A 17,912-nucleotide genomic window follows, 5' to 3' on the forward strand; every position below is an offset into this window, starting at 1 on the left:
TAAGCCAGGGGTCCTCAAACTACGGCCCGCGGGCCACATGCAAATACAAATATTGTATTTGTTCCCGTTTTGTTTTTTTACTTCAAAATAAGATATGTGCAGTGTGCATAGGAATTTGTTCATAGTTTTTTTTTAAACTACAGTCCGGCCCTCCAACGGTCTGAGGGACCGTGAACTGGCCCCCTGTTTAAAAAATTTGAGGACCCCTGTGCTAAAGGGTAGACTAAACCATGTCCGGGTCCCGTGAACCTGATAATTCCCGTGAACGATGGGAGAGGGCAAAGAAAGCACTCTGTTGGCTCAGAGCCAATGTAGACGCCAGGTCAGAGACTCACACCAAGCTACAGGATCAAAACATGTGAACCACTTGATCATCATTACAAGTATGATATCGAACAATGACACTGGGAGCACATGCAGCGTGACAGTGCCCAGCGACGCGTATGGAACACAGCAGGTGTCCCTGAGTCCTTGTGAATATGAATCCAGCCCTTTACCTGCCTTACTTTGGTCCACCCCACGAGGCAGATGAAATGATCCCCGATGAATAGGAACTGACGCGAGAAGCGAAGTAACTTGCCTGAGATCACAAGCCTCGTTAGCGCAGTCAGAACCCTCACTGGGCCCAGGCATGCGGGTCAGTGGCTGGCACTGACCTCTCCCCCAGACCCGTGCAACTACCCGAGGGCACAGAGGCCTGAGCCTCTAGCACAGCGGTTCTCAACCTGTGGGTCGCGACCCCTTTGGCGGTCGAACGACCCTTTCACAGGGGTCGCCTAGCCGTGCCAGCTGTGGTTAAGCATCGACCACTGAATCAGGAGGTCACGGTTCGATTCCGGTCATGGCACATGGCCAGGTTGCGGGCTCGATCAATAAAATACATCAAAAGAAAAAAAAGAAAAGAAGACAAGACAGAGCGCACATGGTTGCCAGCGAACAGGTGAGATGCAGACACCCTTCTTGGTGACGCTGGACACCTTTGTGATTTCCTGCTCTGTGGACAACCAGCTGCAGGCGGCTGCGCGCAGCCACTTCACGGAGCGTTTGTTCTGAGTGCTCCCTGTCACCATGGTAACCCAGAAGCCTTTCAGGCTGGCACTGTGCACGCACAGGGCCTGCATCCATCCCATCTGGGGTGGGAATGTGTCACCATAGAAACAGCTTCCCCCACCTTACCAAAGGGCTGTTTGATAGACAGGGTGGGGGTGGAGGGGCTGGGAGCTCAGGGCTGGGGCAGGACGCACCTTGGCCAGGCTGGCAGTGAAGAGAACGCACTCAAAGAGCTGGCCCATCCTCTGGAGGAACTCGTCCACGTGCGGCCGCTTCAGCACGTACACCTGCAACGGCAGGAAGCAGCGAGCGGCGTGAGAGCAGGCACTGGGGATGGCCCGCGTCCAACCGCCAGTGCAGGGAGGGTTCCTAAAATGACCCATGACCCCGCCTCCTGCCCGCGGGGTCTATGAGCCGGAAGAAGACCCAGATTTTTATGAGGGGCTCGTACTCTGGTGTGGCACTTCACGCCAGACACACACTCAGATTGGGCTCTGGGTCTGAGTCCGGTGTCAACGCCCCTCCCCCGCCCCAAACCACAAAGGAAGGCTGAGCAGGGTCCCCAGGGCCTGGGATTTTCAGACCCAGGGAATGGAAGGGCCGTGCCCTGTTTGTGAGAAACAAGTCATTCATTTCACTGTGTTTCTGGGCACACGCTCTGGGCGAGGCTGTGTGTGGACCCAGGCCATGGTGAGGGGCATCCCTTGGAGGTCCAGGCCTGGCCCAGCAGGTCCTCCGATGGGAACACCTCCCTCGTGGGCTTGGGACGGCACCGTGGACACCACAAAGGCCCTGCGCTTGGGCCTGGAACAGCAATGAATGGTTCGGGGGATGTGAAGCAGACGAATCCCAGGCCCCAGACAGGAGCCATCAGGAGAGGCCGCCCCGCAGATGGGGCAAAGCGCAAAGCGTTTTCTAGAGGGGCGGGGCCCCGTGCTCCTGACTGAACAAATCCGAGGACAGATATATATATATATACACACACACACATATGAATACACACATAATTTAAAAAAAGAATGGCATTGGCCCCATCAGAGTCAAGGTTTGAGAGATGGCCACAAAAGGATCTTCTCTGGGGAGCGGGGGCCTGCTTGTCTGTCCCACAAGCACAGGAGCCTCAGTGCACCTGCTAAAGGGTAGACTAAACCATGTCCGGGTCCCGTGAACCTGATAATTCCCGTGAACGATGGGAGAGGGCAAAGAAAGCACTCTGTTGGCTCAGAGCCAATGTAGACGCCAGGTCAGAGACTCATACCAAGCTACAGGATCAAAACATGTGAACCACTTGATCATCATTACAAGTATGATATCGAACAATGACACCGGGAGCACATGCCGCGTGACAGTGCCCAGCGGAGCGTACGGAACACAGCAGGTGTCCCTGAGTCCTTGCTGAACATGAATCAAGCCCTTTACCTGCCTTACTTTGGTCCACCCCATGAGGCAGATGAAATGATCCCCAATGAATAGGTCCATCCCATCTGAGGCGAGAAGCGACGTAACTTGCCTGAGATCACAATCCTCGTTAGCGCAGTCAGAACCCTCACTGGGCCCAGGCATGCGGGTGAGTGGCTGGCACTGACCTCTCCCCCAGACCCGTGCAACTACCCGAGGGCACAGAGGCCTGAGCCTCTAGCACAGCGGTTCTCAACCTGTGGGTCCCGACCCCTTTGGCGGTCAAACGACCCTTTCACAGGGGTCACCTAAGACCATCCTGCATATCAGATATTTACATTACGATTCATAACAGTAGCAACATTACAGTTATGAAGTAGCAACGAAAATAATTTTATGGTTGGGTCACAACATGAGAAACTGTATTTAAAGGGCCAGAAGGTTGAGAACCACTACAGTATAAATGGAATAATGTGAACCAGTCATATAGGTTTGGCCATTTCCAACTGGATTACATAGAACAATGATAGGAATAAACAGGACCTGGCTTTCTGAGGCCTTCCATTCTAGTTCTTTTCCCTAGTCTGTCATATGTCTTGTAGAGATCACCAGTCTGTCCTGAGAATCAGTGTCTTTAAATATTGTTAAATATTTTTTAATTGCAAACTGTACTTATAGTACAGTTTGGTTGAAAGAATCAAGTAGAATGATATGCAGGAAAGCTTTTAAGAGCTCTGAAACACTATAGAGATGCAAGAAGCTATTATCACTAGAGTTATTTTAGAATAACTGAAACTACATCGAACTTGCATTTATTTCCCTACTCTCTTTGTACAGGTATAGGCTGTACTGTACAATTATCAGCTTCTTCTAGCATAACTCTCTAAAATTCCCTGCTGCATAAGGCAAGGATGAATTGTAATTTATTATACTTGGTTTTGTTCCTGAATTACTTTATACATATATATTCTTTCCTACCTGCAGGGGCCATATTTTCTTTGGCTTCTCCTTTTGTGTGGCTCCATCTGTACTTGGCAATGTTGTATTCAGAGGGTACTCTCTGTTAATTATTTTACAACTAGAAACTAAGAAGCTTATTGAATAGGTAAGAGGCCTAAGAAAAAAAGTCCCACACTTGTGTGGATATAGTAGGGTAAAGTAGAAACTGCTTCCAAAAGAAAATCTACTTCGAGTTTCTAGCTGTCCTCCAGTGCTGGATGGCTTCATAATGAAGTTTGAAAAAAATGGCAATTTCTAGTCAAGATAAATACTGATTTATGATTTTCTGTTGTCTTACTGTCCAGAAACAGAAAATTAGAATAAATGAAAAGCCCCCCCCCCCCCTCTCTCTCCGGAGGCAGCTGCAGGTGAGTCCTCGGAACAGATCTGAGACAGGCGCATGGCTAACTTGGGCTCCACAAAGCTCATCTTTGGGGCCACTCAGGGTCTCTGAGGTGCCCATGGAGACACTGGTGGTGCCACTAAGAAATGGATGGTGTTGCCCAGCCAGTGTAAGTGGTTGAGCATCAACCTATGAACCAGGAAGTCACAGTTCGATTCCCGGTCAGGGCACATGCCCGGGTTGCTGGCTTGACCCCCAGTAGGGGGCGTGCAGGAGGCAGCTGATCCAGGATTCTCTCTCATCATTGATGTTTCTATCTCTCTCCCTCTTTCCCTTCCTCTCTAGAAACCAACGAAAAATAAAAAGTGATGAATGTGTCTGCAATGCAGTTGCAGACAACACATTGGCAAATACAATAAATAATTTCTTAATTATCAGGACAAGCAGTTTTACTGGAGTTACGTTGGAGACCATTTCATTTAGTAGGAGTTGCCTCCTAAGAGGAATTTACTCAATTTCCTAATTTTGCACTGGGCAATTATTTATGAAACAACCAATTGGAGCTGGAAAGAGGCCTCAATGCGAGGTTAATGGGCCACACTGGAACCAAAGGGCTTGGGATAGTCTGCTTTGCAACACAAACCAACAGCTACGTGCTCATAAGCCACGGTGGTAACAAAAGCCATGCAGCTGTATGAATGCTTCCTTCCTGTGATCATTGGCTCACAAAGGGAGCTGGGCCTGAACTCCAGATGACCTTCCCTGAGAAGCAGAAGACTACACTCAAGTCCGCTGTGACACCCTAGAGTAGCGGTTCTCAACCTGTGGGTCGCGACCCCTTTGGGGGTCGAATGACCCTTTTACAGGGGTCGCCTAAGACCATCCTGCATATCAGATATTTACATTACTATTCATAACAGTAGCAACATTACAGTTATGAAGTAGCAACGAAAATAATTTTATGGTTGGGTCACAACATGAGGAACTGTATTTAAAGGGCCAGAAGGTGGAGAACCACTGCCTAGCACATGGTTGCCAGCGAACAGGTGAGATGCAGACACCCTTCTTGGTGACGCTGGACACCTTTGTGATTTCCTGCTCTGTGGACAACCAGCTGCAGGCGGCTGCGCGCAGCCACTTCACGGAGCGTTTGTTCTGAGTGCTCCCTGTCACCATGGTAACCCAGAAGCCTTTCAGGCTGGCACTGTGCACACACAGGGCCTGCATCCATCCCATCTGGGGTGGGAATGTGTCACCATAGAAACAGCTTCCCCCACCTTACCAAAGGGCTGTTTGATAGACAGGGTGGGGGTGGAGGGGCTGGGAGCTCAGGGCTGGGGCAGGACGCACCTTGGCCAGGCTGGCAGTGAAGAGAACGCACTCAAAGAGCTGGCCCATCCTCTGGAGGAACTCGTCCACGTGCGGCCGCTTCAGCACGTACACCTGCAACGGCAGGAAGCAGCGAGCGGCGTGAGAGCAGGCACTGGGGATGGCCCGCGTCCAACCGCCAGTGCGGGGAGGATTCCTAAAATGACCCATGACCCCGCCTCCTGCCCGCGGGGTCTATGAGCCGGAAGAAGACCCAGATTTTTATGAGGGGCTCGTACTCTGGTGTGGCACTTCACGCCAGACACACACTCAGATTGGGCTCTGGGTCTGAGTCCGGTGTCAACGCCCCTCCCCCGCCCCAAACCACAAAGGAAGGCTGAGCAGGGTCCCCAGGGCCTGGGATTTTCAGACCCAGGGAATGGAAGGGCCGTGCCCTGTTTGTGAGAAACAAGTCATTCATTTCACTGTGTTTCTGGGCACACGCTCTGGGCGAGGCTGTGTGTGGACCCAGGCCATGGTGAGGGGCATCCCTTGGAGGTCCAGGCCTGGCCCAGCAGGTCCTCCGATGGGAACACCTCCCTCGTGGGCTTGGGACGGCACCGTGGACACCACAAAGGCCCTGCGCTTGGGCCTGGAACAGCAATGAATGGTTCGGGGGATGTGAAGCAGCCGAATCCCAGGCCCCAGACAGGAGCCATCAGGAGAGGCCGCCCCGCAGATGGGGCAAAGCGCAAAGCGTTTTCTAGAGGGGCGGGGCCCCGTGCTCCTGACTGAACAAATCCGAGGACACGGAGATGGTCGGGAAGGCAGCGCTGGTGAGAAAGATAGAGGAGGTAGGAGGAGGGGAGAACTAATTAAAACCTGAACAAATTCCAAGCGAGATTAGCCACGTCCCTAAAATAAATCAGACTTGTTAAAATTCAATTCAGTTTGTGTTCACAGAGCCTTGGCTCCGTGCTCAGCCTGAAGCAGTTAAAAGATGAGTAACGCCCAGGCCTGGCCCTTAAAGGGCGCACAGTCTAGAGCAGACACGCACACAAAACAGACCAAAATAAACACGCACAGCAGTTACAGCAGAGGCGTACATTAAGGACAATCCACTGCCCTCGGGAGGGGAGGGAAGCACAGAAGGTAATGTTTAGCCTGCGGGAGCACATGCCGCGTGACAGTGCCCAGCGGAGCGTACGGAACACAGCAGGTGTCCCTGAGTCCTTGCTGAACATGAATCAAGCCCTTTACCTGCCTTACTTTGGTCCACCCCATGAGGCAGATGAAATGATCCCCAATGAATAGGTCCATCCCATCTGAGGCGAGAAGCGACGTAACTTGCCTGAGATCACAATCCTCGTTAGCGCAGTCAGAACCCTCACTGGGCCCAGGCATGCGGGTGAGTGGCTGGCACTGACCTCTCCCCCAGACCCGTGCAACTACCCGAGGGCACAGAGGCCTGAGCCTCTAGCACAGCGGTTCTCAACCTGTGGGTCCCGACCCCTTTGGCGGTCAAACGACCCTTTCACAGGGGTCACCTAAGACCATCCTGCATATCAGATATTTACATGACGATTCATAACAGTAGCAACATTACAGTTATGAAGTAGCAACGAAAATAATTTTATGGTTGGGTCACAACATGAGGAACTGTATTTAAAGGGCCAGAAGGTGGAGAACCACTGCCTAGCACATGGTTGCCAGCGAACAGGTGAGATGCAGACACCCTTCTTGGTGACGCTGGACACCTTTGTGATTTCCTGCTCTGTGGACAACCAGCTGCAGGCGGCTGCGCGCAGCCACTTCACGGAGCGTTTGTTCTGAGTGCTCCCTGTCACCATGGTAACCCAGAAGCCTTTCAGGCTGGCACTGTGCACGCACAGGGCCTGCATCCATCCCATCTGGGGTGGGAATGTGTCACCATAGAAACAGCTTCCCCCACCTTACCAAAGGGCTGTTTGATAGACAGGGTGGGGGTGGAGGGGCTGGGAGCTCAGGGCTGGGGCAGGACGCACCTTGGCCAGGCTGGCAGTGAAGAGAACGCACTCAAAGAGCTGGCCCATCCTCTGGAGGAACTCGTCCACGTGCGGCCGCTTCAGCACGTACACCTGCAACGGCAGGAAGCAGCGAGCGGCGTGAGAGCAGGCACTGGGGATGGCCCGCGTCCAACCGCCAGTGCAGGGAGGGTTCCTAAAATGACCCATGACCCCGCCTCCTGCCCGCGGGGTCTATGAGCCGGAAGAAGACCCAGATTTTATGAGGGGCTCGTACTCTGGTGTGGCACTTCACGCCAGACACACACTCAGATTGGGCTCTGGGTCTGAGTCCGGTGTCAACGCCCCTCCCCCGCCCCAAACCACAAAGGAAGGCTGAGCAGGGTCCCCAGGGCCTGGGATTTTCAGACCCAGGGAATGGAAGGGCCGTGCCCTGTTTGTGAGAAACAAGTCATTCATTTCACTGTGTTTCTGGGCACACGCTCTGGGCGAGGCTGTGTGTGGACCCAGGCCATGGTGAGGGGCATCCCTTGGAGGTCCAGGCCTGGCCCAGCAGGTCCTCCGATGGGAACACCTCCCTCGTGGGCTTGGGACGGCACCGTGGACACCACAAAGGCCCTGCGCTTGGGCCTGGAACAGCAATGAATGGTTCGGGGGATGTGAAGCAGACGAATCCCAGGCCCCAGACAGGAGCCATCAGGAGAGGCCGCCCCGCAGATGGGGCAAAGCGCAAAGCGTTTTCTAGAGGGGCGGGGCCCCGTGCTCCTGACTGAACAAATCCGAGGACACGGAGATGGTCGGGAAGGCAGCGCTGGTGAGAAAGATAGAGGAGGTAGGAGGAGGGGAGAACTAATTAAAACCTGAACAAATTCCAAGCGAGATTAGCCACGTCCCTAAAATAAATCAGACTTGTTAAAATTCAATTCAGTTTGTGTTCACAGAGCCTCGGCTCCGTGCTCAGCCTGAAGCAGTTACAAAGATGAGTAACGCCCAGGCCTGGCCCTTACAGGGCGCACAGTCTAGAGCAGACACGCACACAACACAGACCAAAATAAATACGCACAGCAGTTACAGCAGAGGCGTACATTAAGGACAATCCACTGCCCTCGGGAGGGGAGGGAAGCACAGAAGGTAATGTTTAGCCTGGGCCTTGAGGGATGAATAGGAGTTCACCAGGCCAATAAGGAAAAGCGAGCTTCCCAGCAGAGGAAACAGTAATAAGCATGAGACCTGGACTGGAAATACGTGGGGTGTCAGAGAATGGCCCGTGCCCTGTGTGACCAGCCCTCCAGCGACAACCGTCGGAGAAGGGAGATGTGGGAGAGGAGAAGTGGCCCAAGACGAAGTGTGAGAGACAGGTGGGAGCGAGTATGTGAGGCCCTGAATTTCGGCAGATGGAGCAGGTTGGACATCCTACAAGAGGAGGAACAGAGGGGAGACGGGGGTTCTGTACCACACAGGAATTCTTTCTTATTTTTTTTTTTTAAATATTTTTATTGCTTTCAGAGAGGAAGGGAGAGGGAGAGGGAGATAGAAACATCAATGACGAGAGAGAATCATTGATCATCCGCCTCCTGCACGCCTCCTACTGGGATGGAGCCTGCAAACCGGGAATATCCCCCGGCTGGGAACTGAACCATGACCTCCTGGTTCATAGGTTGACACTCAACCACTGAGCCACCGTGGCTGGGGCACACAGGAATTCTATAGAGCCAGGACTTGGTGGGAAACTCGTGGCCGACTGAAAGAGTAAAGCGAGCATGGGCCTGTGGCCAAGGGTGCAGTGAGGGGCCAGGGGTCTGCGGAGCTGGGAGGCCGGGTGGGGGCTGAGGGCGGGGCCAGCGGCTGCAGCAGCTCCAGGCGCTCTCTTTGCCCAGGAGCCTCTTGGTGCAGGGAATGGCGTGGCCCGGGGTCCTCAGTCTCCCTGGGAATGCTGCTTGGAAAGCAAGCTTCGCTGCCAGCAAAGGGCAGGAGGCTGCTTTGGGAACTCTGGTGTTGGCGCCTCTGGCAGAGAGGAGGGTCCGGGGCCCGGATGCCGGCGTCCAGGCCCGCGTCCCCGTGCAAGTAACCGAGAATAGGCCCATCGGGACCTGCACAGCCTATCCTGGATTACTTGAACGAGGCCACGGCCTCGCCAGGGCTTTGGTCCTCCTCCTGGCGCCTGTGGCTTCATTCCCTCAGGACAGAAAGTGTTTGATCCCCGCCCCGTGCCCTGGGGTCTCATAGAACAGTCTGGAGGGAGGCTGGGGGAGCTGGTCTGGCCACAGCAGGTCAGGCCCCGAGGGTCACGTTCACAGTCACGAGGTATTAATGTCTCTCCTCATTCTTGCCATGCCAGTGGGCAGCCTCGCCTTCGGCTCATTACTTTGTAACATGAGCCAAGATAATAAGTGCAGAAGCCTTAACTGCTTCTCAGACGCTCAAGTTAATTCAGGGGATGCTTTTGCAAATGTTAAATGCCCAAGGGCCTGCCGTTTTGGCTCCCCTGATGGCTTTTAAAAGCATGAAGTGTGGAGATGCTAGGGACAAAGCTGCCTTCTCCAGGCGCGGCTTCCTGGCAGGGCCTCCTGGCAGGCAGGAAAGGGACTGAAGTGTCAGCGGAAGAGTCTCATTTGAATTCTTTATGTTGTCTTGCCCTTGAGACAACACATTCTCTGGCTGCGTCTCGGTTTCCCCTTCTGGACATGAGGTGGCCGGACCGGCTGATTTCTAGGGCCTTGGCAGTTCTGACACCCTCCACTCAAGGACCAGAGGCTACGGGCATTGCTAAGGAGACACATCCTGTTATGGGTCAAGCACCGGGAGAGAGAGTTCCCTTCCTGGGATGTGAACTATCAGGCCAGAGATTCCCACTTCAAGACCGCGGCGCGGACAGGAAGATAGATGGTCAGATCGCCCCTGTGGGAACCGCCACAAAGGCCCTGCGGCCTTCAAAGCTACTTTTCCTGCCATGTTTCCAATATGTTCATAAATGAAGTTATTCCCGGGGGAGCTTCATGCAGATAAGGAGGAAAAATCAGGACCAAGATGCAAGCCAACGGACTAGGCTCTCTATGCAACGCCACCCGCGGATCCCAAACTCACACCCTTCTCCCTTTCTCTAAAGATTCCCTGGAGAACATGGTGCAGGAGCGACAAGATCAGGCTGGAGTGGCCGGCATGGGAAACGGACCCCTTTTCCTGAGAATCCACCGTAAGTGGCTGCTGTGCGGCCTTTTCCTGTCGCCTGCTAGGAGAGTAGCCGAAAGCAATTACACGAGGAAGTTAATTAGACCATCCAGCCAGACCAGTGGAGGGCACGGAAACCTCTAAACGCCTGCATCAAATCAAAGAACGATTTGAACTTGCAACCGCATCTGATATTCATAATTTCCCTTACAAACTCAGGATACAACAAATTTAAGAGTGAAAAGAAAAAGAGCAGGATACCGTTGTATTTACTTTACAAAGCTTGCTTCCTTTTGATTCAGTAATAAGATTTCTACTGAAATGGGAAGTTAAAGTCCAGAAGAAATGTAATTACGAAAACATGCTCATCGAAACTCAGATTTTGGCTCTGATTTCTTACCTGATGTATCGTTCCATCGATTTCAACCGGAACAATAAAATCAGCGTTACTAATAGGCTAGAGAGAAAAGAAACCCTCGTTAATACGTCTCGAAGGGTGAGATAAAATGGAAAATTTTAGCGAGAAAAGCGCTTGCCTGGACCAATGTGTTTACTATTGGGAAAAACAGTTCAGAAGGATGTTGGAGAGCGCCTGGGTTCCTTAAAACAAGCACAAGCAGGAGAGCATATTATTATTTTTTCAGAATATCGTTACATTTTCAGCATCTCAGTCCAACTTCTTCATCACCTGCCTTTGCCTCAACCACTAAGGGGGCGGTGGGGGCAGCCTGGCTGGGGAATGGGGCTCAGGAGCTCAGCTCTGGTCTAAAGCCCAGATAACACGGAACCACCATTGGCCACCAGGGCGAGGCGATGAGAGCCCAATGGTCCCAGAGGACAGTGCTACTTTGGGGGCAATAATTAACACTGGGCCCACGAGTGCCAGCTGCCCAATGACGGGCAGGAGATGCTCAGTCCATGGACACAAAGCAGGGCCAAGGACTTGTGGGGGTGGAGTTAGAGGCCACACAGCACGAGCTGGGGCAGGCTCTCTCTGGACCCCATTCCTCCTCTCTTCCACAGCTACTGTGACGCGTGTCCATGGCTCCATCCAGTCCTGAGCACCAGGGATTTCAGGCCACCCTTGTGGCTCTGGCCTAAGTCACACTCACAAACTGCGGGATATTTCAGATAAGGCTGCTCATATTAATGCCATCTAACAGTCAACTATGATTCTTCAGCAGCCGCTACGTTCCCAACGACGGACTCACAAAGAATTCTAAACGGAACTCCACAAATCAGGTAGAAACGACTCCAATGAACAGGCCCAGGAGAATCATCAGGCCATATTAATGCCATTTAACAGTCAACTATGATTCTACAGCAGCCGCTACGCTCCCAACGACGGACTCACAAAGAATTCTAAACGGACCTCCACAAATCAAGTAGAAAACGACTCCAATGAACAGGCCCAGGAGAATCATCAGGGTGCAACCCCTTGGGATGAGCAGGAGAGTCAGGGAGGGAAGGAGAAGGTGCGGGGTGGCCCCTGGGCAGGGGTTTGGGTACAGATTCTCTGGTCAGACTCTGACCTGGGGTCTGCCTTGAAGCCCATCACTGTACACATTCTCCTTTGCTGTGTAAATGGAAGAAACGCAGAAAATACAGCCATCACTAAGCACATCGCTAAGCACGCTGTAGAGCACCTGAGGCTTGAGATAACAGTTTATTCACTCCTATGGCTGGGAGGCCAAGGACGAGTTCACAACTGAAATAATTTCGCGACTAAAATAGGGAATCATCCTAAAAAGCAAAATGGGGCCGAGGGAAGCAGCTCTCACGAGGCATTAGATTGTGAAATCATATTCCACCGAGTATATTGAAAGAACAAAAACATCCCCGGCTCAGAGAAGGCCCCTGCCCTTGATCCCGTCACGTGATGGTGTGGAGGAGGCCATGGGCGCCAAGGCCGGGGTGCACAAGCGTATGTGCTGTACAAGTTCAAGGAGAGAGGCTCACAGCCTTTGAATTCTCAAAGGGCTCTGAAATGCCCAGAACGTTAAAAAAACCCATACAATCAAGACTATTCTGCTTGCCAATGCAGGCAGGCCAGGCAAGAAGAAATGAGGAGATGCTGTGCACGTTCAGGGGCCTATGAATGCCCTGGGAGTGGGCCCTGGAGACACCAAGGGCTGCGAGTCCGCCTGCGGAGCCAGGAGCCCTCAGCAACCTTGGGCGGTCTGGCCAGCGTTGCCTACCCTCCCAGAGCTGCTGGGGGGCAGCTGTCTATGATGTGATGGCGACTGACCCCTGCCCTAAAGGGCTTCCCTTCCTCCAGAGGGACTTGAAAAAGTTCTGAGCAACTTGCTCGTGGGGGGAGGGGACACAGGGTTCCAGTGCCTTTCAGGGCTGAGCTGGGCCGCAGGCCACTGCAGCCCCTGGCCCAGTCCTGGGAGGGCCCTCAAGGTGGTGGGTGGTACCACCTGCCTTAGCGTCCAGACGGCCCTGTGTCACTGCTAAAGGCAAGTGTGGCCTCTCCTCCTCTCTCCCAAAGGACTCAAAGGTAGGCACCTGGCACTGACCTGTCCAGGAAGGCCTGTGTTTAGTGAGAGCAGGCGAAGGAAAAAGATGTTGGCATGAAGGCCTGCAGGCAGAGTGATGGCTCCTCCGCTTCCCACACACCATCAAGGGACGCCTGGTTACGTGAGACACATGCCCCATCTTGGAAGGGGCCTCCATGTGAAGTAGGGGCGTCTCGGGATGCGCTACATAGAGGAACGTGGTCTAACTGGCCAGCGATGCCAGAGATACCCCGAGGCACACAGGACCAGGACCCTAAACACCGCTTTCCCCCTCCAGCACACCAATCCCCTATTTCCAAACCTTTTCATCATTGGCCTCTTTGAAATAATTTATTCCTTTTTTCAAAAAATGGTTAATGAGCTCATTTCTCAATAGTGTAATTACAGCTGCTCCCGCATGGAGGTCCTCTGGTAATTTGTAATTAAGTTTTGCTCTTATTCTGACGGGGACCTGGGGAGTGAGGGAGGTGATAAGATGTAGACTACCTGCCAGGCCAGTGTGGCTCAGTGGTGGAGCATCGGCCTTTGAACCAGGAGGTCACGGTTCAGTTCCCGGTCAGGGCACATGCCTGGGTTGCAGGCTCGAGCCCCAACGTGGAGTGTGCAGGAGGCAGCAGATTAGTGACTCTTTCTCATCATTTGATGTTTCTATCTCTCTCTCCCTCTCTGAAATCAATAAAAAAAATATATATTTTAAAAATTGTAGACTATCTGATGCTCACAGAAGCCCCGAACCCTTCAGGGGAAAAGCCATTTAGCAGGTGGATACTCCTTTAGCTGCGAAGCTTCTCAAATCCCTAGCAGCCTCCTGTGATGAAAATGGTCAAGATAAACGGCAGAATCTGTTCAGATGCCGTCGCTCTGGAAGTCATCTTTGGTGCTGGACATCTTTCAAACACGGGTCTGGGAAAACTTCCAGGAGAGCAGGTTGCTCAGACCGTGCCCCCCCGCCCCTCCCGGTAACACATACGGCCGGCCCTCTGGTTACCCTGACAAATACACCGCGGTGTCCCGGGGCACCAGTGCACCGCCGGCCATGTGCCTCCTGAGAAGCACTTCTGAGGTGTAAGTGCTGCAAAGTCCCATCTCATACCTAGGAATGGGTCTCAGGGCTCCTGGCAGCCCAGCATCCCCCTGCCAAACCCAAGATGTTAATATTCAACTCCCTGAGTTACTGTTCACCTGAGTTAATAAGCAACTGTTATTGGGATTTCTTCATGAACATGAAGCCACACACTAACCACCATATGTTTCCACCCGATGGCAACCAAAGCACAGAGATCGCGGACGGTCTTTACGCTGACTCACCTTGAATGAGCTGTGCACCAACGTCTCATCTAAATCAATGACCACACATTTCTTTCCATAGTCGAGCACCGTCACCTCGGGCAGGAGGTATTTAGCTGGTGGCTGAAGAAAAAAGAAATTGTTATTACCTTGATGTAAAAGACACACCCATCCTCTTATTACCATATTGTACTATGTTAATGAGGTTAAAAAGGAAACCAAACATTTATTTATTTTAAATTCTTTATTGTTTAAAGTATTATACAAGTCTCCTTTCCCCCCCATTGGCCTCTCCCTGGCCGCCCCCAGCCCCCAGCACATGCCCTCACCCCCCTACTGTCTGTGTCCATTAGTTATGCTTATATGCATGCCTTCAAGTCCTTAGTCTGTTTGATGCTTCTATGATTCTGGTTCTATTTTTGTTCATCAGTTTATGATGTTCATTATATTCCACAAATGAGTGAAATCATGTGACATTTATCTTTCTCTGACTGGCTTATTTCGTTTAGCATAATGCTCTCCAGTCCCATCCATGCTGTTGCAAATGGTAAGAATTCCTTCTTTTTTACAGCAGCGTAGTATTCCATTGTGTAGATGTACCACAGTTGTTTTTTTCCCTACATGTTAATTTTCTGAAACCAAACATTTTGATGCCTGGTCAAGTGTATCATGGAATTTTATAGTTTGCAACTGAAGTTTTACCAAATTCTGTGCCATTGTCTGAATGGCCGAGACTTGGGAACCAGATAAACCTGGGTTTGACTATCAGCTATGTCTCTTGGCTGTAAGCTGGGATAATAATACCTATCACAAAAGGTTGTGGTTATCAGCTATAATTGCAGCAAATGCCCGCATTTACCTGACACGAACCTGGGACCTTTCAGTCTGCAGGCCAACGCTCTATCCACTGAGCCAAAACGGTTTCGGCTTGCAACTGAAGTTTTACCAAATTCTGTGCCATTGTCTGAATGGCCATTATGAGGGCCGAGACTTGGGAACCAGATAAACCTGGGTTTGACTATCAGCTATGTCTCTTGGCTGTAAGCTGGGATACTAATACCTATCACAAAAGGTTGTGGTTATCAGCTATAATTGCGGCAAATGCTCACATTTGCCTGACACATGTATAATGGTTATGGTTACTGTTAAAATGAACTACACAGAAATGAATGTTTAATTATAACAGCGACTCTAATTATGCAGGCTCATTTCCTTGGACTCACATTTTGTCCGAGATTCACCATGGTACATAAGTATATTTCAGAGCTATACTGGAACCACAGTATTTTTTTTTTTCAGTGATTGAAATTTTCATAAACTTGAAGAGAAACTATAGACCCACCAGCAAAATATAATCCAAAGTAACCCCCCGTCATAGGAAACAGAAATAAAACGGGCCCAGATCCAGCGCCCTGCCTAGTGCCTGCCCCACTGTGGTGTAACAGTGAGTGAATGTGGCGTTTGTACCCCTGCTTTCACCCACATGCTGCGTGTGAACCAGAAAATCTACTATAACAGCGACTCTAACTATGCAGGCTAATTTCCTTGGACTCACATTTTGTCTGAGATTCACCATGGTACACAAGTATATTTCAGAGCTATACTGGAACCACAGTTTTTTGTTTTTTTTTGTGATTGAAATTTTCATAAACTTGAAGGGAAACTATAGACCCACCAGCAAAATGCAATCCAAAGTAACCCCCAGTCATAGGAAACAGAAATAAAATGGGTCCAGATCCAGCGCCCTGCCTAGTGCCTGCCCCACTGCGGTGTAACAGTGAGTGAATGTGGCGTTTGTACCCCTCTGCTTTCACCCACATGCTGCGTGTGAACCAGAAAATCTATTTCTATGTCTTTGTAGTAGCTGACTCTAACCGTGTGATAAAAAGGTCATAAAGAATTAATAAAATGCTAGTTATCTTCGGACAACCTCATTCTGAATTTAGAGTATTTCTTTCTTTGGGCCTTGCTTCGTTTTCAGAAATGATCGGAAATATTTTAGTTTACTTTGTGGCATAGCCAGTATCCAATGTTAACAAGCTAATTCTCTGAGCTGGAAGAAGGTCAAGCTCTGTTCAATGTTTACTAATACTCAACAAAACACAGGGAAATATCTGTCCCTAGCCACCGAAGAATGAACAATTTAGTTTAGCAAATAAAACAAGAGAAAAGTGAAATCAAGATGAATTCCCTTTTAAGTGGCTTTTGTTTGTTTGTTTGTTTTTGGTCTAAACTGAACCGTAGTCAAGGACCCGGAGTTAAATTTGGACGTTAGCCGGTTCAGAGGGGAAGGCAGCAGAGGCGTCGTCTGGAGCATCGGCAAGTGGAATGAGCATTCTGGCAGGAAGGTTTTGGGCGGGGCTGACCAGGACGAGGACACGGGCATTTCTCATTCTAGAGGGGCTCTCTCTAGTGCTTGTGGGTGCTTCATCCTTCCCAACCTCAGCCAGAAGAAAACGCCTTTATGGCCTCCCTATTCACCAAGCACTGTCATCTGGTACATCGGCAAGTGGAATGAGCATTCTGGCAGGAAGGTACTGGGCGGGGCTGACCAGGACGAGGCTATGTGTGGGGACACGGGCATTTCTCATTCTAGAGGGGCTCTCTCTAGTGAGTATGGGTGCTTCATCCTTCCCAACCTCATCCAGAAGAAAACGCCTTTATGGCCTCCCTATTCACCAAGCACTATTCCTAACCTCGCAGCACTGGGAACAGGTGTGCCTAGACCTGGGCCATGGGACTCAGGGTCCCAGGAAGGACTGTGTCTTTATAAACCAGCAAGCAGGCAGGTTATTGGTGAAATTAACATACACTTGCAAGAAGTTTTCTATTGAAAAGCGCTTTGAAAAGGCAGGGTATGATAAACTCTACAAGTGAACATAAGGATTTGGGTTATTTCTGTTTGAGCAATAACAGAAAACATGCTTGTGACTAGAATAAAATTGGTTTTAATTTCTTATTATACAATGATGTAAAGAAAATAGGCATGGCCCAGCTGGTGTGACTCGAGAGGTCACCTTCGATTCCTGGTCAGGGCACATGCCCGGGGTGTGGGCTCGATCCCCAGGAGGGGGCATGCAGGAGGCACCCGATTGATGATGTTTCTCTCATCGATGTTCCTATCTCTCTATCCTTCTCCCTTCCTCTCCTGATTGATGATGTTTCTCTCATCGATGGTCCTATCTCTCTATCCTTCTCCCTTCCTCTCTCTCTAAAAATCAATAAACACATATTAAAAAAATTAAAAAATATAGAGACATGAAAACACAACTATTCTCTTTTCCATGCTCTTCCCGCCCCCCAAACCCTTTCCCCAGATGTCTCCCTTTTTAGCTTGGTGTCTATCTGTCCAGTCCTTTCTCTATGCAGTTAAGCACTACAACAGCATTTTAACTTTATGTAACTGAGAGCCAGCCCAGAAAGTAAGAATCTAGACATTCTATCCCTGGCATATCTGAAAACACCCAAGACCTGCCAAAAGGGGTTCAGTTATTTTCCAAACCCAAGAATAAAAATTACTTTCTTAGCATATTGAACCCACACCTGACAAGCATTCTCTGAGTTCACAGTAAGTGAAGTGCCTCCCATCACTGCTCTGAGGGAAAAGAGCGAGAGGGTGTTAAGCAAGCTATTGACTTAGCATCTTTTTAAAAATATATATATATTTTATTGATTTTTTTACAGAGAGGAAGGGAGAGGGATAGAGAGTTAGAAACATCGATGGGAGAGAAACATCGATCAGCTGCCTCCTGCACACCTCCTATTGGGGATGTGCCTGCAACCAAGGTACATGCCCTTGACTGGAATCAAACCTGGGACCTTTCAGTCCGCAGG

At 50.7% G+C, this 17,912-nt stretch overlaps 1 protein-coding gene across 1 annotated transcript in view; it reads right to left on the minus strand.

Moving 5' to 3' along the window:
• CTDSPL (CTD (carboxy-terminal domain, RNA polymerase II, polypeptide A) small phosphatase-like) overlaps window positions 1-17,912 on the minus strand; it is a 75,300-nt gene that overhangs the window by 20,138 nt on the left and 37,250 nt on the right. The window contains exons 4-6 of the mRNA XM_014530323.1: window positions 14,100-14,201; window positions 10,670-10,726; window positions 7,123-7,215 (exon numbers count right to left, since the gene is read on the minus strand). Of these exons, the coding sequence (XP_014385809.1) occupies window positions 7,123-7,215; window positions 10,670-10,726; window positions 14,100-14,201 (252 nt within the window). The remainder of the gene's footprint in view (window positions 1-7,122; window positions 7,216-10,669; window positions 10,727-14,099; window positions 14,202-17,912) is intronic.

Source organism: Myotis brandtii, unplaced genomic scaffold, assembly GCF_000412655.1.
Source record: "Myotis brandtii unplaced genomic scaffold, ASM41265v1 scaffold731, whole genome shotgun sequence".
NCBI lineage: Eukaryota > Metazoa > Chordata > Mammalia > Chiroptera > Vespertilionidae > Myotis > Myotis brandtii.